This window comes from Saccopteryx bilineata, chromosome X (genome assembly GCF_036850765.1).
Source record: "Saccopteryx bilineata isolate mSacBil1 chromosome X, mSacBil1_pri_phased_curated, whole genome shotgun sequence".
Lineage (NCBI taxonomy): Eukaryota > Metazoa > Chordata > Mammalia > Chiroptera > Emballonuridae > Saccopteryx > Saccopteryx bilineata.
Window position 1 is genome coordinate 126,166,367 of NC_089502.1, and position 23,464 is coordinate 126,189,830.

Here is a 23,464-nt window from a genome sequence, read left to right on the forward strand (position 1 = left end):
TTCAAGGGAGTATCACCCTCATCTCTCAGAAATACTTTGGCCACCCTATGCCAAAAATACCTATTTCATGCTGATCAGTCATTTGCCCTGGAACAAGGGCACAGGACACCCTGCAGGTCTGGCCCAGGCGGTCATTTCTCTTTGGTTTTCCCACACCCCAAAGTAAAAGTTAAGATCTGTTATGCATTCTAGCATAGTCTCTCAACTCTGAGGGTTTGGCCTCTACACACCACTCCCAAGGTTTTCGTGTTTATCATGCACCCTAGTTTAAAATTACTTGTCCTCCACATCCAGGGTCTGGCAATATCCCATTGCCCAGCACTGCTTTGATCTCATGATGAGAAATACATTGTTTTCATCTATAACTTCCTCTTCCACACTTTTTTAAAATTAAAATTGTTGTTTACTTATTTCTTACAGAGCATGCCATCATTTTCCTTATTATCTGATCATTGCTGTGGCGAGGCTAAATTCCATTGGCAATGGCTCTCTGTGTTCTTTTCCTCACCATCACCAGTACGATTGGAGGTTTTGCAAAGAGCAGATGGCCAATTAACCATAGAAGGAAAAGATGCAGACATTAGAAACAATTCAAATTCAGTACAATTTTATTTCTCATACAATTTGAAGGAGCTAAGAAAATACACGTATATGTTAGTTAATTTTACAAGAAATGAACAAAAAAAATAAAGATAACTTAGATTTAATGAATAATTACTTATGTTGAATATTTTGTTGCCCCTAATATTTTTATAACATTTTTTATGTTTCCGTGACAACTCTTATCCCTATGACAGGTGACTTTGTTGTGTAGCAAAAAAAAAAAAAAAAAAAAAAGATCTATATAGATATAGAAGGCTTACGAAATTGGTTTACGAAAAAGAAAACTCTTCATCTATAACCTCACCAGTAATAAAAGTGACATCTATGACATTAATAAACTTAGATTCTAAAGCAAATAAACCTTAAATTAGAGGAAAGAACTTTTGAAAATATACAGACCTTAAAATTAGTCATCTACAGAAAGAAAAGGAAGCAAAAAGATAGAACATTGGTTCCATCCAGAGTCCATCACACTCTTCTACTTAGAAGGCTGACTGCTCTCTTCAAACTATGGGGAAAAGCCAGCACAGGACCTCACTAACTAGAGGAGGAGCTGCGGGACTTGGGCCAGGAAGGTACAGTGGCCTTGGGAATACTGGCCGCCATGGCTATGGCTATAAACCATGCTTTGTCTTCCTCATCTCTCAAAGCTTGGTCATACAGGTCTGGGAAGGCACTGGGGATCGCACCATTGAACTTGGCCACAGCCTCCAGCACTTTCATCTTGCTGATCTCAACGTGGGCTCTGGGGCCCCACAGGAACTCGTAGCGTGGAGGATCACTGTTGGGCACCTGGCAGTATTCCAGGTACATCTGCTGCACCATATCCTCAGTGATGAGCTTCCTGGGGTCCCCAAAAATGATGTGCTTCCTTTCAGGACGGATCCCCAAGGTATCGAGGAACTCCCAGATCTGCTCTTCTGTGGCACGGTTGCCATTCATGAAGATGACACCCAGGAGCATCATCAGGAGACCGGTCATGGACTCTTCACTCTCCAGATATCCCTCATCTGGTAGGCCCAGGTTGTTGACAATGGCATAAGTGTGATTTCTGTGATCAACTTCCTTCAGCTCAAGGCCAAAGATCAGCTCCATGCGTTCGGAGGCTCTCCGAAAGATCTCTGGGAAGTGCTCCTTGTACTTTCTTCTGACCACCCTCTTCATCGCTGCCTGTGTGATGGGCTCCTTCATTTTGACCTTCTCCAGTAGGAACTGCACCAACTTGCTCACTTTCCTCTCTAGAGGATCTCTGTGAGCTCTCCGAAAGGAGGGTGCTGCCATGGAAGTGCTCACACTTCCCTCCCTTTGGCTCTTGGCACCTTCATCAGACTTTGGGCATGAGACACCTGCCTCAGGAATGCTAGTGGCTGGGGCTTCCTGAGGCTCCTCGAATGGGCCAGGAGGAGGAGAGCCCTGGGGATATTCTCCAGGAAAAAGAGAGTAGAGGGACTCTTCAATCTCTGCTACTGTAACCTGAAAATCCATGAGACTCTGTGTCTCAGTTCTGGCCTGCTGACATTTTTCACCAGCACAGACCTTACTCTTCTCACCATTAGACATGATGATTTTGGTCAGAAACAGCAGGCAGCAGTGTGGGCAGGAGTATAGGTGATACTGACACCTGCAGGATGGAGAAAAGATGGTGTGTTCCCTTCAGCAAGGACATCCCACTTTAGCTTTAAATTAAGGCCACTTCTGCATTGGCTGAGGGCAGTGCTCGAGGAACTCACAAGGCCTACTTTCAGATCACCCTGTTCCCTGACAACTCTGTGGAAGAAGTTAGTGTGTGCCTTAGGCCAGAGCCACTGAGTCCTACCTAGGTGTTAACTTGGTGACTGCAGGGGCTAATGGGAGGTAATCTGTGCCCTGCATTTGGGGATGGATGTCAGTTCAAGTCCAGAATCATTATGTAAATTATTGGTCAGACCCAGGCCATCATCCAACTGCTGCTCTGAATTGAACACTTCCAACCCTTGAGATACCACAAGAATGACGTGAGATGGTGTTCTGGCAGGGGCACTCAGAATTGACATGTTCTGAGTCATCTTTGTCCTGGACTTTAGTGTTCTCAGTACTCTTACAAACCTTGCCCAGTTTCCAGGTACATCCTGAGGGCCCTCTTTTCTGCTGACTATTGACTCTACTTTCACCTTCCTGTTCAGGGTAGGTGGCCCCTCATCTCACACTCAGTTTCCTTGCTGGGAACTGCTAGGGTCAGCATCCGCTGTCTGTCTTTGCTTGAGGCCTATCTCCTACTAAGGTCAGAACCTACTCAAGACCCAGAAGAGAGCCTGACCTGTGGTGGTGCAGTGGATAAAGCGCTGACCTGGAAGGCTGAGGTCGCTGGTACGAAACCCTGGGCTTGTCTGGTCAAGGCACATATGGGAATTGATGCTTCCTGCTCCTCCTTCCTTCTCTCTCTGTTTCTCTCTTGGATCTCTGAAATGAATAAATTAAATAAATAAATACATTATATTTAAAAAATGACCCAACAGAGAAATTGGGTGTGGAGTCCTCTGGCTGCACTTGCCTGGCTTCTCCCAAATGAATGATGCACCAATCAAGTGGAGGTCCCTTGTGAAAGCTGCCGTAGGGTCGCACTCTAATCCTCACTGACCCCCAAATGTGTATCTAAGAATCTTCCCTCTGCTGAGCTGTGACCACACCGTTCAGGTGAACACCTTCAGCTCTCTGTGATCCCCGAGGAAACAACTGAGGGGCTTCTGCCTGACAAAGGCTGAGCCTCCCTGAATGGCGGTACTCAGGGATTCTGAAGTGTCCCGTGTTATGACGTCACTGGTCCCCGCAACCATCGAGCTCCTCACCCTAAATCTCCCCATGTCCTGGGCATCCTCCGTCTGCTGACTGCTGCCAGCCCCTTAGACCCAGGCCCCCGCCTCCCTGACCCTCCCGAGGACAAATGCAGAACGCGCCTGGATTTAGCCCTGCCCACCCCCTCCCAGGCCGATGCCCGGATCCGGCATTGCAGGGCTCCGTTCTGGGATGTTGAACGCCATCTTTCCTCATGAGAGCCCCCACTTTCCCTGTAGGGGGCCTGGGGTTTCTCTGCCAGTCTGACGTGAGCCAGAGTCCAGCACCCAGAAGACAGGACTTTACTCGCTGAGACCACTCCCCGTCCCCACCCGCGCCCCTGGGAGGCAAAGGGACTTTGGGCCTAGCAGCCATGCTGGGGCCTCCTGGGCAGGAGGCAGTGGCGAGGGGCGAGGCCGGCCTGTGTGACCTTCTCTCTTCAGGAAAAAAGGGGATTGGGGTTGTCCGGAGCACGACTCGCTGTCCTTTCTAAGGACACTTGGCACCATGAGACTGACAGACGTGGGACTTCTGCTTCCGCTCACCCTGGGCAGCAACTTTCAGGTTAGGTTCGTCCACCACAGTGCAGTTCGAAGAAGCTAGGCTGGACCACTTCCGTTCATGCGCTTTGGGCACCTGGAAGTGAGGCTGTGCTTGTGGGGAGGGGCGCCCCCTGGTCTTGCACATACGGAGCTTTCACTGGCTCCCAGCAGGTGAGGGACCTTCTCTCCCTGTTGCACTGAATCCGCTGGCCCCTGGCAGAGACTTTATTTTCCCTCAGAACCCTAGTAGGGAGTGTTGGGGGCCTGAGCTTAGTTGCCATGCCTGGGCCACAGTGACGGTGCCTCCCTCAATCCCTCTCAATGTCTTCCCTTGGTTCCCTGTAGGGCTGAGCTTTCTTCCCTATGCTGACCTGGGGACCTCCCCTCACATCAAAGCCCTCAGGTCCTTGAGACCCCTGATCTGTGTGCAGGTGCATCTCATCTGGACACACTTGCCTGAGGGCTCCCAGAGATTTTTGCAGGGCCCCAGAATCCGGGGGTGCCAGTGTCCTGCGTTAGGCACCTTGCTGTTAGTTCTAGCCACAATTATTCCCATTTATAAATTAAAACCTTTCTTTTCTGATCAAGGCCGTCTATAACTGTGTAAGAAATTCGAGTTCTTCTTAGACTTAGTCTGACAGCTCAGCTTAGGAACTCTTTTGGCTTACATCAGTGTCATGGTTCAAAATGCTGGAATGAATTTTTCTGCAATTACTATTCTATTTTAATTCATTCATCATAGTTCATTAAGATGATCATTTAAAAAGTGTAGTCCTGCCTGACCAGGCGGTGGCACAGTGGATAGAGCGTCGGACTGGGATGCTGAGGACCCAGGTTCAAGACCCTGAGGTCACCAGCTTGAGTGCGGGCTCAACTGGTTTGAGCAAAAGCTCACCAGCTTGGACTCAAGGTCGCTGGCTGGAGCAAGCAGTTACTCAGTCTACTGAAGGTCCACGGTCAAGGCACATATGAGAAAGCAATCAATGAACAACTAAGGTGTTACAATGCGCAACGAAAAACTAATGATTGATGCTTCTCACCTCTCCGTTTCTGTCTGTCTGTCCCTTTCTATCTCTATCCCTCTCTCTGACTCTCTCTCTGTCTCTGTAAAAAAAAAAAGTTTAGTCCTCATCTACCAAAAAATTTTCAGGTTCTTATTGGGCACCCTCTGTGCACATACTGGCAGAACCATTCCACACTGTAGTTTGATACTGTTACCACAAACAGTGAGTGTCAGAGACTCTACCCATTTGCCAAGATGGCACAGGGGGAGATTCTTACACCCAGTGAGCCAAACTATAGAAAGGTGACTGGATAGGGCCCAAGCATACTAAAACCTACCATGATGCATGGGCAGCGCCGGAGCTCACCCAAAGCTAGAAAGATGAATGGACAGGGCCAAACTGCCTCAAACCTAGCAAGATAATTGGATAACAAACAAACAATAAATAAAACCTCACTTTTCTCCTTATCCTTGTAAGAGCCAAGAGCTTGAGCAAGAAGAGAGATGGTCTTTGAGATGGGAGTTCACCATACTCCCCAGTTGGGGCACTTGAATACGCTTCTATTTTTGTGCACCAGCACTTGTCCCAGAAGTTTTACTGAAGCAGGCAGCTGAACCCACATTTTCAGTTCCAATTTTTGGAAAATCTGGCAGGATAGTGTGGACCTCCGTGAGTTCTGGATAGCTCAGGCTGGTGTCCCAGCTGCCTGTGGCAGGCCGACTCTGAGAGCAGGGGCCTATGAGAACTTTCCAGCAGCTGTTGAAAGCTTTTCTTGGGGAATCTTCTTGGAATCCTCAAGGTTTCAGCCTCCTGAAATACTTGGATGGTTAAAGGAAATGGATTTCTTGGCAGTAGATAGAATTCAAGACTGGATAACCACCTTCAACATGCACAGAAGGAGTCGTCTATCCTTACCACTTGGGCTTCATGCCACTTGGGCTTCTTGCTATTTGTGTCTGGTTATGGTCACTTGTGGTATCATTTGGTGGGAGATTATACACTAAGACTTGCTTGTGAGCAGTGTTCTGGTGGAGGAAATTATGTATCCAAGTTTTGTTCATATGTTTTCACTTTGTCTGTGATATTTCTGTGGTTATGGTTTTGGGTTTGTCCTTTCATGCCATTTTGAGGTGTTCTGTTTCAATTCTTAAGGGGGATCCACTGAGCTGAGTTTAAGCAGATTATTCTATATACAGTTATGATCCAAAGACTAAGAAGGGATTGATTTTCTATTGTAACACAGCTTGACCTATATATGTGTTACAGTATGGGGGGAAATGACCCCTAAGTGGTTTCCTAAATTATTACACCATTTTACATTAGCGGTCAGGGCAATGGGAGGAAATTCCTATGTCCAGACATTTATGTTTGTACACAACAAGGATTCAGCAATGCAAAGGAACAACTTAATAATGCAGAATAGTAAATTGAATTCAAATCCTTCCCTGATACTAAATACTGGAAGAAAAAGGGAATGAGAAGATGAATTTCTTTAATGTCCTGAACCCAGGGAACCCAAGATTAGCAACAGGAAGATTTCCCCTGCCACCACCCCCACTGATAGGTAGTTTCTGAAATAGGGCCCAAAGGGATGACAACCTCTCACCTGTATAATGAAGGAATGGTTTCCCTCTTCAAGACTCTTCAGGGCACCCAATTTGGCCGGGGAACATCCCTATCCAGAGCAGGACAGTTCCATCTGAGTCAGTTGCTTATAGGCAGAATAAACCAAAGGTCAGCGTGCTAGCTACTACTGAACCCATATTCCATTTCCACTTCAGATTTAATGAATTGGTAGAAACCCAACAACCCATATAAGTAGGATCCTCAGAAAATGGCAGATCTTATCACTTCCATTTTTACCTCTTACCATCCAAACTGGGCAGATGTACAGGCTCTTCTTAACATCTTGCTAGTGGCAGATGAAAAGTGGCTAGTTATAGACAAAGCTAGTGAAATGTCTCCTTGTCTCCATCAAGAGAATCCCATCAGGACCCCTAACCCCCCCTGAGGCGATTTATTTGACAAAGCCCAGCTAGGATTTGAACTGTGGGGCCTAGCCAGCCTAGACCATAGCAAAAGATGCATATCAGAAGGGCTTAAGAGAATAGTGGCTAAGCCCTGGCCGATTGGCTCAGTGGTAGAGCATTGGCCCAGCATGTGGATGTCCCAAGTTCAATTTCTGGCCAGGGCACACAGGAGAAGTGCCCATCTGCTTCTCCACCCCTCCCCCTCTTGCTTCTCTCTCTCTTTCTATCTCAATTTCTCTCTCATCCTCCCCTCCTGCAGCTATGGCTCGATTAGAGCAAGTTGTTCCTGATGCCGAGGATGGCTCCATGGCTTCTGCCTCAGCGCTAAGAAATTGCTCCGGTTGCAATGGATAAATGTCCCTGATGGGCAGAGCATCGCCCCCTAGTGGGCTTGCTGGGTGTATACCAGTTAGGGTGCTAGTAGGAGTCTGGAGTCTGTCTCTGCCTCCCCTCCTCTCACTAAAAAAAAAAAAAAAAAAAAAAAAAAAAAAAAAGGAAGAGAAAGGGATGCCTAAAGAAAAGAGCCTGAATATGGTATGTGCCATTCAACAGAAACCAAATGAAGAGTTTTAGCAAAGATCTATCAGGCTTATTGAAAGCACACTGATACTGATCCACAGGCACCAGAGAATATTCAGATGGTAAACATGACTTTTATTGGGCAAAGCATCTCGAATATCAAAAGGAAGCTCTAATATTTAGACAAGGCATTAGAAATAAATCCCTCTTAGCTGGTGGACATAGCCTTTAAAATTTATGGTGCCCTGGAAACAAAGAAATTAAGGCAGGCCGCCGTTTTCTTAGTAATAGTATGGGGAAAACAGAGGAAGAATCAGGACCCAAAAGAAGAAGGGAAAGACACACTAGGTGCCAATCAATGCACCTATTGAGAAGAAGAAGGCCATTGGAGAAAGGACTGCCCAGAACTCAAGAATAAAAATAACTAAAAAAGAAAGAAACCCTCATCATGAAATGCTAGAAAGGAATGATGAATCTCATGACAAATGAGGAGACCCAGAAGTTCCCCTAGACACCTCCTGACCTGTTAGTAATTCCTGACAGGAACCCCGAGTAGAGTTGACAGTGCAGAACAAACTAACCAACTTCCTTGTATATACAAGAGCACCAGATTCAGTGAGTAAAAGAAAAGTAACCAAGAAAAGTTCAGCTATGGTGCCCATTACTGGAGTGGCTGGACAATCAATCACACAGGTGGTTTTACAACCTCTAGAATGCCAGCTTGGAGAACAAAAACTTTCACATAGTTTTCATTACATGCCCTACTACCCTATTCCATTGTAAATCCCATTGGCCAAGATTTACTCTGTACATTGTATGCACAAATAACTTTTTCCCATTGGAAGCAGAAATTATATGTACTTAGGAGTCAGCTGGAACACACTATGCAGCTCTATGTGTTGCTGACTTGCCCAAAGGAACCTGAATGTGAACTCTTCCGACCTGAGATCTAAGAGCAGGCTGATCTAGCAGGTGGGGCCAATGGAACCCCTGCAGCCTAGGTTCATTGGAGCAGCCAACCATCATTCATTTCAGAAATCTTCCAGAAGATGGGACAGGTACTAGCGATTCAATGGAAACTACATGCATGTTGGAAAGGCCAACATAGGGGGAAGACTGAGAAAACAAATAATACAATACCAGGGACCCTATTGCCTTGTTCCAGATTAAGGTAGTGCCATGAAGCAGGGTTATATTAAGCCCTTTTGGCCCTGGCCACTTGGCTCATTGGTAGAGCATCAGCCCAGTGTGTGGATGTTCTGGGTTCAAATCTTGGTTAGAGTACACAGAAGAACTAAACACCTGCTTCTCCACCCCTTCTCATCCCATTTCTCTCTATCTCTCTCTCTCTTACCCTCCTGCAGCCATGGCTCAATTGGTTCAAGTGCATTGGCCCAGGCACTGAGGATGGCTCCATGAAGCCTCCACCTCAGGTACTAAAAATAGCTTGATTGCCAGCATTGGCCCCAGATGGGCAGAGAATCAACCTCAGAGGGGGGTTCCCTGTTGGTTTTGGTTGGGGTGCATTCAGGGGTCTGTATCTCTATCTCCCCTCCTCTCACTTGGAAAAAAATAAGGAAAAAAAATTAAGCCCTTTTGAATTAGTTTATGGGAGACCGTTTCAAGTTTCTATTTAAGGAACACCCCCTTCAGATGTCAAACATGATTCAAAAATCAAAATATATCTGGGTGTGTGTGTGTACAACATGTAAGGTAAACATTAACAACTTTGAAAAAGTATGCTGATTGCAGGTCTGTCTACCTGTCTGAGGAGCCCTTAGAGCAGTTCCTGCTGGGAGACTGAGTCTTACTAAAAGACCTGGAAGAGTCACGGTCTGAACAGCAGTTAGTCAAACAACGGACCACTCTCTATGACATCCTAAAGTCTCCCCTAAAGCTCCTGGGAATGAAGCCTTGTATCCACCATACAGGGTTAAAGCAAATGCTGCTTAAGGAGGATTCAGATTTTGTTGCTGCTGTTGATATTGTAAGGGAAGCTGGGCCAGCCATCTGAATAAAGTGCCTGTAAGTATTCAATCCTTGTCTCTACCTAATTGGCTGAAAGGTGGCAGGCAGCACAAATGCAGATTTTTATGGTTTCACCTACACAAAAAATATAAGTATTCATACTTCTAGGTAGTCTTTTTTTTTTCTGTGACAAAGAGAGAGACAGAGAGAGGGACAGATAGACAGGAAGGGAGAGAGATGAGAAGCATCAGTTCTTCATTGTGGCACCTTAGGTGTTCATTGATTGCTTTCTCATATGTGCCTTGACCAGGGAGCCACAGCAGAGTGAGTGACCCCTTGCTCAAGCCAGCAACCTTAGGCTCAAGCCAGCAACCTTGAGCTTCAAGCTAGCTAACCTGCGTTCAAGCTGGTGAGCCTGTGCTCAAACTAGATGAGCCTGCACTCAAGCCAGTGACTTCAGGGTTTTGAACCTGGGCCCTCTGCATCCCATTCCGACGCTCTATCCACTGCACTACTGCCTGATCAGACTCTAGGTAGTTTTATTTGATCTTTTTGTTTTGACAGTGAAAAAAAATCTTGGAATTTTGGTAGCCTTTAGCTTAGTTACAGTCATTGAACTGCCAAATTTGGAAACAGCAATTTACATACTTATTTTTCAAACATTTTTTTAATTTTAATGCTTTAATTTCATTTTAGTAAGTTTCATGCCACCAGTGTTTATTTAACTGCCAGAGAATTTTATAGAATAAAGCTTACAATGCAGTAAAAAATAAGCAAATTAAGTGGTATCTGATAAAATATGTTTTAAAAAGTACATTTTCATAGGGGAGGAAAAATAATTTTTGTCTTTTCTTCTAAGCTCATGGCTGAGACACACCATTCCCCCATAAGGAAAGACAGATTAACAAGAGAAAAACAAAGGTAAGTTTAATAACATGCATATCTCTTGCATACATAAGAGAGACCCAGAAAAACTGAGTAACCTCCCCAAATGACTCAAGCTACAACCTTAAGTATCATCTCCAGCTAAGGACAGAATGTGGGGGAGGCCAGCCAGTTATGAGAGGTGACCTAGCAAAGCAAAGTCAGTCTAAGGTTGTTATACAGGTCGAAGTCATTGCCTTCTTCAGTGTAAGGGTGTCTAGAGATTTGGAGCCATCTTTCCCCTCCTGCTACACACACCTTTACAAATAAAAATTTCCCTTATAAATGTAAATGTCTCATTGAAAAAGTAAGTTTTTTTCTTTGGTTTTCAGAGCTTGTCTGGTGTCTGGAAGTGTTAAAAATAATCAGGTCAATCCTATACCAAACAGACATCTTTGGGTTGGCAAATTCTGATTCTTATCACTTTAGAAGAGTAAAGGAAATAATGCCCATTAACAGAATTTCTTTTTTTTAGCATTTCAGAACTAGTTACTCTGAACCAAGAAGTACAATTGTTATAAATAGATAATGCTATTGTCTTACACTGAAAGATTGTTTAACTCAGTTTTTAAACCTAAACACTGACCTCACAGACCAGAGCTATAAATTCTAAATGATATTTATCCTGAGATTGCTTGCTTTCTTTTATTTTCCTTTTTGAATTCTGAAGAAAATGTTTAATACTTTGTTATTGTTCCCTTAGCTTTTTGAATTTTTTTTTTCATCCATAGTCTTGCATCATAGAATACAAGTCAAAGAGGGGATTTGAAATGTAATCAATGGCCCTGGCCAATTGGCTCATTGGTAGAGTGTCAGCCTGACATGTGGATGTCCTGGGTTTGATTCCTGGTCAGGGCACACAGGAGAAGTGACCATCTGCTTCTCCAGCACTTCTCCCCCTTTGCTTTCTCTCTCTCTCTCTCTTACCCTCTGAGAGTTATGGCTTGGTTTGAGTGCATGAACCAGGGCACTGAATATGGCTCTATGGAGCCTCCACCTCAACTGCTAAAAGTAGCTCCATTGCGAGCATGGCCCTAGATGGGCAGAGCATCGGCCCCAGACAGGGGTTGCCAGGTGGATCCTGGTCAGGGCACATGTGGAGTCTGTCTCTCTGTCTACCCTCCTCTCATTTGGAAAAAGAAGGAAAAAAAGTAAGTGTAATCAATGTTTAGTAACTTGATGATCCTTTTTACTTCTCACATTTTATGGATCACTACCATGGAATTTTAAAGGTATTTATTTGTTGCAAATGGTATGTTTTTCTTGTCATCTGACTTGGAAGGATAATGTGATATGACTAACTTGATATTCTGGTAAAACTTAAGATAAACCACATGCAGGTATAACCAACTTCCAAGACAATGTGATTCAATACAACTGTGCCAAGTACACTTGACTGTGTAATGTCATTAATCATTGGATTTTCTAATTTAAACACTTATTGAATATTCATAATGTGCTTGATCTTGTACTAATCAGAATAGAGATATCTTTCAATAGAAAATTTATAACATTTAATATACATTGTTCACATTAAGTATCCACATGTTAAGATCTGCTAAGGTCATTGTCAATTATTCAAAATAATTTAATGGAATTCCAATTTGTAGTATCTCTGTTCTTTTCTTGATATACTAGCAAACTTAATGCAAAAAAAGATAAGAAATGTTTTCTTTTATTGCTATAGTCATTTTTTTTTGTATTTTTCTGAAGCGGAAACGGGGAGAGACAGTCAGACAGACTCCCGCATGCGCCGGACCGGGATCCACCTGGCACGCCCACCAGGGGCGACGCTCTGCCCACCAGGGGGTGATGCTCTGCCCCTCTGGGGCATCGCTCTGCCGCAACCAGACCCACTCTAGCGCCTGGGGCAGAGGCCAAGGAGCCATCCCCAGTGCCCGGGCCATCTTTGCTCCAATGGAGCCTCGGCTGCGGGAGGGGAAGAGAGAGACATAGAGGAAGGAGGGGGGTGGAGAAGCAAATGGGCGCTTCTCCTATGTGCCCTGGCCAGGAATCAAACCCGGGTCCCCCGCATGCCAGGCCGACGCTCTACTGCTGAGCCAGCCAGCCAGGGCCACTATAGTCATTTAATGCTTTTTACATTCATGCTAAATAATCAAATAAAAAGTTTAACTTAATTACAGGTAAGTATGACCATTTCAATCTACATAAATAAAATTTGTACTCTATGTTTTGGATGATCTTACAAAAACAACAAATTATATAATATTCAATCTATATAATACAATATTTTGTAAACAGTCTTGTGGCATATTATTTTAAAGATTATGCAGAGTTAAGAAATTTGTTTTTTCTTGTTTGAGGCATTTAAAAAGAATCCCCCCTTCACTACAAATAAGAATCTATGGTACAGAATCTGCAAATCAAAACTGAATAGGTCTTATTTGCAAAATGAATAATTCTGCATTTGCCTAAGATTCAAAAAGATAGTTTGGAAGTGGGAAGGACTATTTAATAAGGATGATCACATGAGTGGCAGGAAAAGAGAAAATTTTAGCTTCTGTTTTATGCATTGGTCCCCAAAACACATTTTGTTTCTCTAGAACAAATTTTATACACCACTAGACCATATCATGAAAGGGTCCCAAATTATATTTTTGAAAATCCCACTGTAGTGGGAACTGTCTCTACAATACCTATGTGCCAAATTTTAAATTTCCCAATAATGCTTGAAGAGCAGTATTGCATTCATGGATAGCAGGTGGCTTGGACCCATGCAGTATTTTAGCACTGTGGCTAAGATTCAATTTTCACAAACAATCTTTCATGCAGTGAAAGCAATTGTACATATTAATTCTCATGAGTCTGTGGAGAGGCAAACTCAGTAACCACCAAAATGTGTCTCTCTGACATGAGAATTATTTTATTTTTAGGAAAGCAGAAACACAAGGAGAACCTTTGATCATCCTCCAAACTGTCCAAGAGAATTTTACATGGAAAATCTAAAAATTATTACCCAAAGAACCATCACATTACATAACTATTCGATCAAAGTTCTCTCTGTGACCTGTTGTCTCTAGATGACCCAACAGAATTTGTTTACAAAACAGAAATTCTTTCATCTCCCCCAAAATTACTTTAGTTTCATTTGAAATCCACGACCATTAACCTATTTAGTACAGAATGACATAATACCTCATTTTGTCTTAACATCTTTGGAATTTTCATGTTTATGTGAATTTCCCATATATAAGTATCAAAACTGGTTTTTCTCCTGTTCACAGTCTTATGTCATTTTAATGATTCAATCAGTCAGCAGAACTAAGAAGCTTGTCAATAATCACTATATGCATTCTTTGTAAAATGAGTAGTACTAATTTTTATCAGACATGCATTCATAAGATTAACATGCCTAGATAGTTTACATATTTGTATTTTTGAAATAAATATTTTATTTTATAATAATTATATATTTTGATCCCAGATAATACCACCCACCTACCTCGGAATATTTTTGAATACAGGAGATGTCATAGAATATGTAATAATTATTGGTCAAAGAACACTAAATAAATAAAAAGTTTTCCAGTGTTAATGAAACTAAGTACAATTTCCACATTAGAGAACTTGAGCCCAGGGTCCTTTAGATTTGAGAACAGGAATAGGCTTTGTGGGGAGTGGCAGAGGCCTCTCAGATGGGTGGTTGCCTCACCTCATTCTTCATTCTCCTCACCTTGACTCCAGCTAGACCCTGAGCTTCCTCACTCACCTGCTCTGAGGCCACCTGCCTGAGTTAAAGTCTCTCACTTCCTAAGATGGCCTAGGTGGGAGCAAGCATTACTATGCAGATCACCAGTGGTAGCTGGGTATGATCTCTAGCACCTGGTCTGTTCTGGGGTGGAGAGGAGAGTACCTTCAGTTATAGCGGATTGTCATTTATATGCCTCTCAGCTAGGACACTTCCCTAGGCCACTGCCCTTACAACAAAGCCCTGATCTCCCAGAGGTGTTCTCTGCCCAGGTCAGCCTGCCAGCCTAGACCTAAGAGCAGGTGATGGGAGGTGTCTGAATTCATCCGGGTCCTCATCTGTCTCCTGCCTCGTTAATGAAAGTCTTCCTGGGAAATGCCATATGCCTTAAAACTCTTGCACAATCTCCCTACTGCAGGTCTCATAGAGAATAGGTCAGTGTACCCAGGACTGGTGGGACATGGGGAAGCTAAAGAATCAGGGAGAAGATTCGGAGTAGACAGTGGGCTGTGAGAACACACACACACACACAAACCCATATTCTTCTATTCCTTCTCTTTAAGACCTGGACTTGGGCACTTACATAACTGGCTTTATATTTCTTTTTTCTCTTCTTGAGAATTTTACAGTACTCTGAGTTAATTTTAGGCAGTTTTATTTACTATCATTCAAAAAACTTTTTTATTCATTCATTATTTTTAGTTATGATTATTAATTAAATTTATTGTGGTGACATTGTGTTCTAAAAGATTTACTTACTACAGGAAATATGCTGAGCCAGATAATTTCATAAGATCCCAACTTACAAGATCATATTATCACCAGATATTATATCCTTACTTTCATTATTATTTCTCATGTGTTTGCTATTCTTATTACTCTGGCTCTGCATTCCAGTCTAGTACTTTCAGAAAAATATTAATTGTCTGATACCGGCCTGCACGTGGAAGTGAAGACCTGAAGAGGGCCGATGGAGGATTAAGGAAAACACAGACATAGAAAGAGGTTGGGCTAGGTGGGACACTGTGCTCTCATAGACACACGATGATCCCAATTCTGGAAAACCCGTTTAGCTTATATTCTAAAGGGAGCATTGTGCTGGGGGGTAAAGGTGATAAATTTATAATGCTCTATCTTACAAGCGTATCAGGACATTCTGAGTCTGTGATAGCACTTCTGGAACTGCTTTTGCCATCAATGCCATGAACAGCCTTCAAGATGTTTTAGTGACCTTGCCCTGCCAGGTCACTCAAGGCCAAACAGGCCCTTACTCTGCTCTCAGCTGCATGTGGGCCGGGCATATTCAGATGCAGTCACTCTCTATAGTCTCAGATATATTTGTAAGAGTGAGAAGAAAAATGAAACAAGATACACAGGATCTTCTCCAGGGTGGGAGTGGTGGATAGTGTGTGCCCCAGATGAAAGCAGAGCAGGGGTCTACACTAGTCCTGTCACTTACTACTCTGTGACTGTCAAAATTTAGCAAGTTCTTCATCTGCCAATTATGATAAACCCTATCTTGTAAGACTGTGGGAATGCATGTATTATAGGTAAAGAATCTGTCAAGGCACATATTGGGCAATTAATGAATGTCAGTTATGATTCTTACCTAGACAGTATCATCCTCAGTAGGAATGTTTCTTTTTCTCTTAATTTAGTTTATGTCATGAAAAAAGCAATGCTCCCAGCCAGTGGCAGATTAAGGTCAGTTGAGGCCCTGGGCACAGAAGAAAATATTAAGCCCCTTAAAAAAAAGAGAGAGAGAGACAGGGAAAATAAAAATACATGTTAATCTTATTTTTAAATAAATAAAAATATTATGTATTATTAATGTTGAAATTGCACATACAAAATCAAACTTGATATCATTAAAAAAAGTGTAACATTGGGGTTTTCTGGGACCCTTCAGAAGTTGGGGCCCAAGGCACGAGCCCGGTATGCTTGCTGTTAAATCCACCTCTGCTCTCAGCAAAAGAATACCGAATCAGCCAAAAATTTGCTTTAGAATATAGAATTAAATTGCTTTACACCAATAGCGCATTTAGTATTTAATATGAGTCTGGTAGATTTTTTGCCTCCACCTGGTTGCAACTCAGAGTTTCTAGAATCTTGTCATGGACCAAATCCTTCAGGCCATTCCAGTTACCATCCCATCCAAACCACCACTATTTTCTTTTTCTTTCTCTCCCTCCAAAATTTAGCCCTCTTTTAGAATTCACCTAAAGATACCCACAATAATGTAATTAATATTCTCTTTTAATGCAGTAGAATCTGACTCTACCAGTTCAAAGGAAAAGGTGTCAACACAGTGCTTTCTGTGCCTGTCAACTCAATGTAGTTCCCCTTTATTTGTCAGACAGTCCAAGAGACAGCGTGTGAATATAACACCCATTTGTGTACTGTATTTCTTGCACTGAGAAAGGAGCAAGGGCACTTCAGATTACTGCCTATTGGCGGAGAATTGTGTCCCTCCAAATTCATGCTGGTGCCATAATTCCCAATACCTCAGAATGTGACTATACTTAGAGACAAGATCTTTAAAATGATAATTAAGATAGAATGAATCCATTAGGGTGGGCCATCAACCTTGATGATCTGTGTCCTTATAAGAAGAGTGTAGGACACGTAATAAGACACCAGACATGAACTCTCACAAATGGACAGCCAAGTGAGGAAGGTAGACATCTACAAGACAAGGAGAGAGACCTAGGTTAAACCACTTTCCAGGTTCCTTATCTTGGGATTCTAGCTTCCACAACAGTGAAAAATAATTAATTTTGTGTGTTTAAGCCCCTCAGTTTGTGGTATTTTCTTAGGGCAGCCTGAAATAACTGCCCCAGGCAGAGAGTTCTTTCTGGGTTAACTGGCATCCCAAACTAATCCATGAGAGCATGTGCAATGGCCTCTTACTCACCCCATGGGCTGAGGAAGGAATTTCCGCACTGTGGTTATGTCGCATCCAGACCAGAACACTGTCCAGGTAAAGTGAGCTAGACAGCCATTTATGAATCATATATACTCACAGGTGGGATGGTGGACACCTCATGCCCCACAGTGACACATGGGGTTGCACCAGTGAATGAGCAGAGGCTACAGGAGGCTGGGTTTGTGCTATCAAGAGAATGAGGTGACCCCTGGTTCTCATGGTAGCAGGTAATCAGATCCTTTGCAAATTCCCCAGACTCTTAGGGAAGGGAAGCTCACTACTTAGGAGTGAGCAAGATCTGGGCTTCGTCCCCTTTATAAAGACAGTTTTGGTAGGGACCTTCACCTACAAGTGACAACTATGAAGGGGAACTTGCAGTTCACAATTTGAACCCTTGTTTGTTTGACCACGTGTTTGGGCAGCACATAATATTGGACCTATATTTAAGATATTACCTTACAGTGAAGTTTTTCACTTAAATATGTTCAGTTTCAACTCAGACATCTCGTCTGAGGGTCTGGCCTCTGCTCCCCAGCCCCACTACCACATGTATTCCACCACGTAGCTTAATTTTATATTGACTCCTCAGGGGCTAACCTACAGCATCCCCAAACTTAAACTGTCTTGAAGCAAAAATTTTCAATTTATTGCGTTTTCCAGAAACGCCTCCCAAATCACCCACTCCTTTTACTCTCCTGTAAGCCATAGAAGGTTTCTCAACATCCTTCTTAAATGATTGATGCTCCTAGCTACCAGAGTTCTACGAGCAGAGGCTGGGGCTTTATCCTAGCTTCTCCAGGACTGGCTCAGGGCTTTCCAAAGAGCAGATGCTGAATTGAGTTTGGAAAGTAGAAGTGAAAGGGAGTAAGAGGTCTACCTTCTTAGAGTATACTATTTCCTACATTCTTTAAAAAACTAAGTATATAAAGGTCTAAATCAATTAATTTTACAAAACAGAAGACTGAAGCGAGTGAGGACAATCAGGCCGAAGTTTTATTATTTTTCCTATTCCATTATCCAAGAAATTTTACTGTGGAATTATTTCACATTTCCACGAAATTTGCTATTATGTTGTCATATATTCTTGATGACAAAAAAAAAAAAAAAAAAAAGGAAAATTCTTAGGTATCACTAGGAGTGAAAACACTGGTGGACTTGACCATAGGATTCTTCCTGCCAATGGTATTAGTGCCAGCTCCGGATGCCCCTCTAGCTTGTGCTCTTTCTTCCTCCTCTCTCAAAGCTTCTCATAATGTGGTGAGAAGGCACATAGATCTAAACTACTGACCTTGGCAAAATATTTGAGGACTTTCAACTTGCTTGTTTCAGCAACAGCCAGGGAACCCCAAAAGAACTCACAGTGTGGAGGATTAGTGTTAAGCATCCTGCGGTATTCCAGGTTCACTAGATCTTTCGTGATTGGTTCCCTTGGCTCCCAATAGATGATGTGTTTTTCTCCAGGGTACACTCACATTAGACTCAGGAATGCCCACAGCTCCTCCTCTGTGGCCTGATTGTCATTCAAGAATATCATGGCCAGGATATTCATCAAGAAACTAGTCTTAGAGAACCCTATGCCAGAATTCACCCTCCCATTGCTGGGTAGTTTCAGTTTGCTGACAAATTTGTAGGCGTGTTTGTTTGAGTCTGTTTCCTTTAAGTCAAGTGCAAATAGAATCTCCATCCTCCTAGAGGTTTTCTTGAGGATGTTGGCAAATTGGTCATGGTAAATTTCACTGACAATCATTAGCATGTTTTCTTCAAAAATTGGCTTCTTCATTTATACCTGTTGAGAAGAAACCTCTCCAACATCTTTACTTCCGCAGCTAGAGAATCACTGCATGAGTGGTCAGGACACAAGACCTCAGTGGGACAGGAATCTTGCTCATCTTGGCTGTCCTCAGATCTTGTATGAAAAGCACCTAAAGAAGTAATGGTGGTCACTGGGGCTCTCAGAGACACCCGGAAAGTGCTAGTTGTGTCAGTAGCTGATTAGCTCTGGGGATTCCCCTTCACAACAGAAGATGAGGAAGAGGATACTACAATCCCATCAGATCCCATTCCACACCCTGAGTCCTCACCTTAACTCCTGAAATGGCCTAAAAGACCTTTTCTGCTTACCTGAGACCCTCTCCTTCAACCCAAGACCTCTTATCTCTGACACCAATCCAATAGCGTTGTTCTGACTGCCCTGCCCAAGGCATCTCAAAGTGAATGGTTTGTGCAGTCTCTGTGCCATCTCACGGACCTAAGTTCTGTGTCACTTTCAGCTCTCATTTAGGATTCTGCCCTTGTTTCCTGACAGGGATTTGGAATGTCTCCCTTTACTCCCCTAGTTCTTACAGCCAGAGATCACAGCCCTCACTGAGGAGCCAGAGAGGGAAAGTCAGGGAATGAGGGTCTGTTGACTGTGCCCTTCCAGGGACGACATTAGGATTCAGCTCCCTGGGGCCTTTGAGTTCAGGGTAGGGCTGTATCCTTAGTTCACACTCAGGATGCTTACCTTGATTCCTGGGAGACTCCTGGTACTACTTTCTCTTTCAACTTAACGTCGCCTATGTAGATCAGCTCTCTCATGTTCTGACAGCCCTAAAAATAACTGAGTGGATGCTCAACCTGCCAGCCCTTCCTTGGCCTTTGGTGTCGGAGAGGAGAAACAAGCCAGGCTCCCTGGGGCTCTTCTTACTATGTCGTATTGATCTTTTCAGACATTTTTGCAACAGAGTCTTTCTTTTGACACTTATCATTTATGTAGAAGATTTTTTGGGCTATGCCATATCCTTGATATCTCCGCAGTAGTCTCCTTACTGCCAACCAGCAGGGATTGGGTGGAATTAGGAGTGATGTGATATGCGAAACTGTAGCCAAAGTAGAGGGCCCAGGACAGGTGATGCGCTGTCAGAGAATGCACACTGATTTCTTCCTTCTCTTCACTAGCTAGGCTTAGCCTCTTAGTTTACTTTGCACCCAATAGATTTCCTTTCTGCAGAGAAGAGGCTAAGACAAATGACTTTGTGAGCTCCTGATCTTTTGAGGTTGACTGATACTTCCTTTGTAGATTATGATGTCATGGAATAACAACTTTTTCTTACCTCGCATATATTTTGGAAATTATATTGGTGATCTCAGTGCTATATATTCCAAATCTATATTTTGATTATGAACTCCTGCCTTTTGACAGCTAAAACACATTTTGGAGCATGGAGAATATAAATGAATTTAAGTACATGAGTTGTGCCTCAGAATGGGAGAAGTGTCCCAGTACGGGCTCTAGAAAATGTCAGAGTCATTTTCTAGCTGTGTCACCAGCCTTGAATGAACAAACTGGTTTCAAGATCTTTTTCAAAAAAGTAAATCTGATAGTCTCTCAAACAGGACTATGGACTTTACTATGTGATGACTATCAACCACCTGCCACAGTGGTTCCTTTTCATTCAAATCACTCAAATTTTGTTCATTTCACAACCACCATAAATAGAGACATCCATTCCAGTTTACAAAATTATACTCACATTAAAATGCTGTTTTCATGGACCGAGCCCTGGTTCTCCCAGCCCATGGAAAAAGAGAAAAGATTCTCCAGTGACTTCTTGACATTTCACTTCAAAGAGGTATCATTCTTTTTTCTCAGAAACACGATGGACATCCCATGCCAAAAATTCCTATTTCATGCAGAGCAGTCATCAGCCCTGGGGCAAGGGCACAGGACCCCTTCCAGTCTGGCCCAGCAGGACATTTCTCTTTGGTTTTCCCAAAGCCCAAAGTAACAGTTAAGATCTCTTTTGCATTCCAGGCTAGGCTCTCAACTCTGAGGGTTTGGCCTCCACCCACCACTCCCAAAGTTTGTCCAGCCCATCACAGAACCTGGTTAAAAATTACCTGTCCCCCCCACACTCAGAGCCTGGCAGTATCCTATGGATCAACACTTCTTTGATCACATGATGGGTAATATATTGCTCTCATCTACAATTCCCTCTTTCACACAACTATTTTTTTAATTGTTGTTTACTAATTGCTTACAGGGCATGCCAGCATATTCCTTTTATGACAAATACTGTGGTGAGACTCTAAATTTTAGAGGCAGTAGCTCTTAGGTTTCTTTTTCTCATCACCGCCAGTACTATTAGAGGTCTTATAAAGAGCAGATGGTCAATCACTGCTAGAGGGAAAAAAATACATGAGGAAGAAATCTAATTTATTGCATTTTAATTTCACGTACTGTTTGAAGAATTTAAAGAAATTCATGTCTATGTTATTTAATTATACAAGAAAAGAACAAAGACAATGAAGAAAATTAAGATATAACAAGCAACTAATTTATTCCATCATTTTGCTATCTCTAATATTTTCCTGAAAGTTTTATTTTTACATTTCCACCAAAAAATCTTATTCCTATGACAGGGTACCTTGCTACTTAGGAAAAAAAATATATCAAAGGCTTTTCAATTTGTTTGCAAAAAACAAAGCTTTTCATCTAAACCCTCACCAGTAATAAAAGTGGTATTTATGAATTAATAAATTTACATTCTAAAGCAAATAAACTTTCTATTAGGATGAAGAAGATTTGAAAATATATAGAGACCTAAAAATTACAACAAACCAGAACCTCTTCAATACATTTTCAAAATCCCTTACCAGTGTTAAAAGCAATGAAAAGTACTTTGTATTCCTCACTGATGCCAAACAACTCTCAGTGTTTGAATCTCTATTATTTATCAAACATATTCCTTGAAAATGTCAATAATGTGGTAATCAATTTGAGATTTTTACTGATAGGTTATCTATCTTGAAGCCAAATTAAATTGTTATTTATCAAGACCAAATCTCCTTTTAGACAAATTAGAATGGAATTTATTTGTTCTAGATTTTATTTATAAATTGCAAATTATTTTACAAGCATATAATTTTGACCAGGATGTTTTATTTTTATTTATTTATTTTTAAAGATTTTATTTAGGGATTTTAGAGAGGAGAGGGAGAGAGAGAGAGAGAGAGGCAGGGAAGAGGAACAGGAAGCATCAACTTGTAGTTGTTTCTCATATGTGCCTTGACTGGGCAAACCTGAGGTTTTGAACCAGCGATCTTAGCATTTCAGGTGTACACTTTATTCACTGAACCACTACAGGTCAGGTGACCATGATGTGTCAAAAAATTATTTCTGTAAATTTAATGGCAATGAAAGAGTTAGTGAAGAAAAAACTAGATCTTGATTATGTGAAATAAAATTTAAGAAGAATCACTCAACTTTCTTTGAGTCAAAGAAAGCATAAAGTAAAATGGCCAATTTTAAGGAGAAATTTGGCAAAAAATGAGCATTAAGATGAGGGGATTGTTCCCAGGTCTTCCTGAAGAGTGGATAAGAATCAAATTTGCTTCCTCCTATATCCCACCTCACAAAATACTTTCTTTATCTTAATAATAATTTATTTAAGTAAAGTAAAATTTGTTATTTGAAATGACTTTACTATAAACATCTTAGTTGCAGTCTTTGAATTGCCATATTTTGGAAACAACAATTTACATGCTTATTTTTTTATTTTTTTATTTTAAATGCCTTCATTTCATATTAGTATGTTCTACGTCATCAATGTCTATTTAACTGCCTGGGCAATTTACAGAATAAAGCTTGTAATTCAGTAAAAAATGAGCAAAATGAGGTGGTATCTGATGAAATGAATACATTTAAAAATACACTTTTTTAAGGGAGGAAAAATAATGTTTCTTCAATTCTTCTAGGCTATTGGGTGAGATAAACCCCCTCCACATAACAGAAGACAGATTAACAGGAAATTGTTTCATAGAAGTTTAATAACATGCATACCTCTTGTATACATAGGAGAGACCCAAGAATACTGAGTAACTCCCCCAAATGGCTCATGCTACAACCTTAAATATCATCTCCAGCTAAGGACAGAATGTGGGGCTGGCAGCCAATTATGGGAGGTGAGCATGCAAAGCACATAAACCAGTGTAAGTTTGTTATACAGGTCTAAGTCATTGTCTCTTTCAGTGACAAGGGTTTCTAGAGATTAGAAGTCATCTTTTTCAGGAACCCTCATTCACTGTTGGTGAGAATGTAAAGTAGGACAACCATTATGGAAGAAAGTATGGTGGTTCCTCAAAAAACTGAAAATAGAACTACCTTATGACCCAGCAATCCCTCTACTGGTATATACCCCCAAAACTCAGAAACAATGATACGTAAAGACACATGCAGCCCCATGTTCATTGCAGCATTGTTCACAGTGGCCAAGACATGGAAAAAACCAAAAAGCCCTTCAATAGAAGACTGGATAAAGAAGATGTGGCACAGATACACTATGGAATAGTACTCAGCCATAAGAAATGATGACACCGGATCATTTACAAAAAAATGGTGGGATCTTAATAACATTATACGAAGTGAAATAAGTAAATCAGAAAAAACC

General features: G+C 42.0%; 1 protein-coding gene across 1 annotated transcript; it reads right to left on the reverse strand.

Moving 5' to 3' along the window:
• Window positions 1-1,140: 1,140 nt before the first annotated feature.
• Window positions 1,141-18,816, reverse strand: LOC136317849 (melanoma-associated antigen B4-like). The gene is made up of 2 exons (XM_066250560.1): window positions 18,509-18,816; window positions 1,141-2,224 (listed from the first exon to the last, which is right to left on the reverse strand). Exons 1-2 carry the CDS (start codon window positions 18,814-18,816, stop codon window positions 1,141-1,143), a joined length of 1,392 nt encoding a protein of 463 aa, XP_066106657.1.
• Between the last annotated feature and the right edge of the window lie 4,648 nt (window positions 18,817-23,464).

What these genes read in the sequence shown, in the direction of transcription:
- LOC136317849 (XM_066250560.1), bottom strand. Translation starts at nt 18,816, where the DNA reads ATGAAGAAGCCAATTTTTGAAGAAAACATGCTAATGATTGTCAGTGAA. An exon ending in TGGGCATTCCTGAGTCTAAT is followed by an intron (nt 2,225 to 18,508) that starts GTGAGTGTACCC and finishes TCCATCCTGCAG; the next exon opens with GTGTCAGTATCACCTATACT.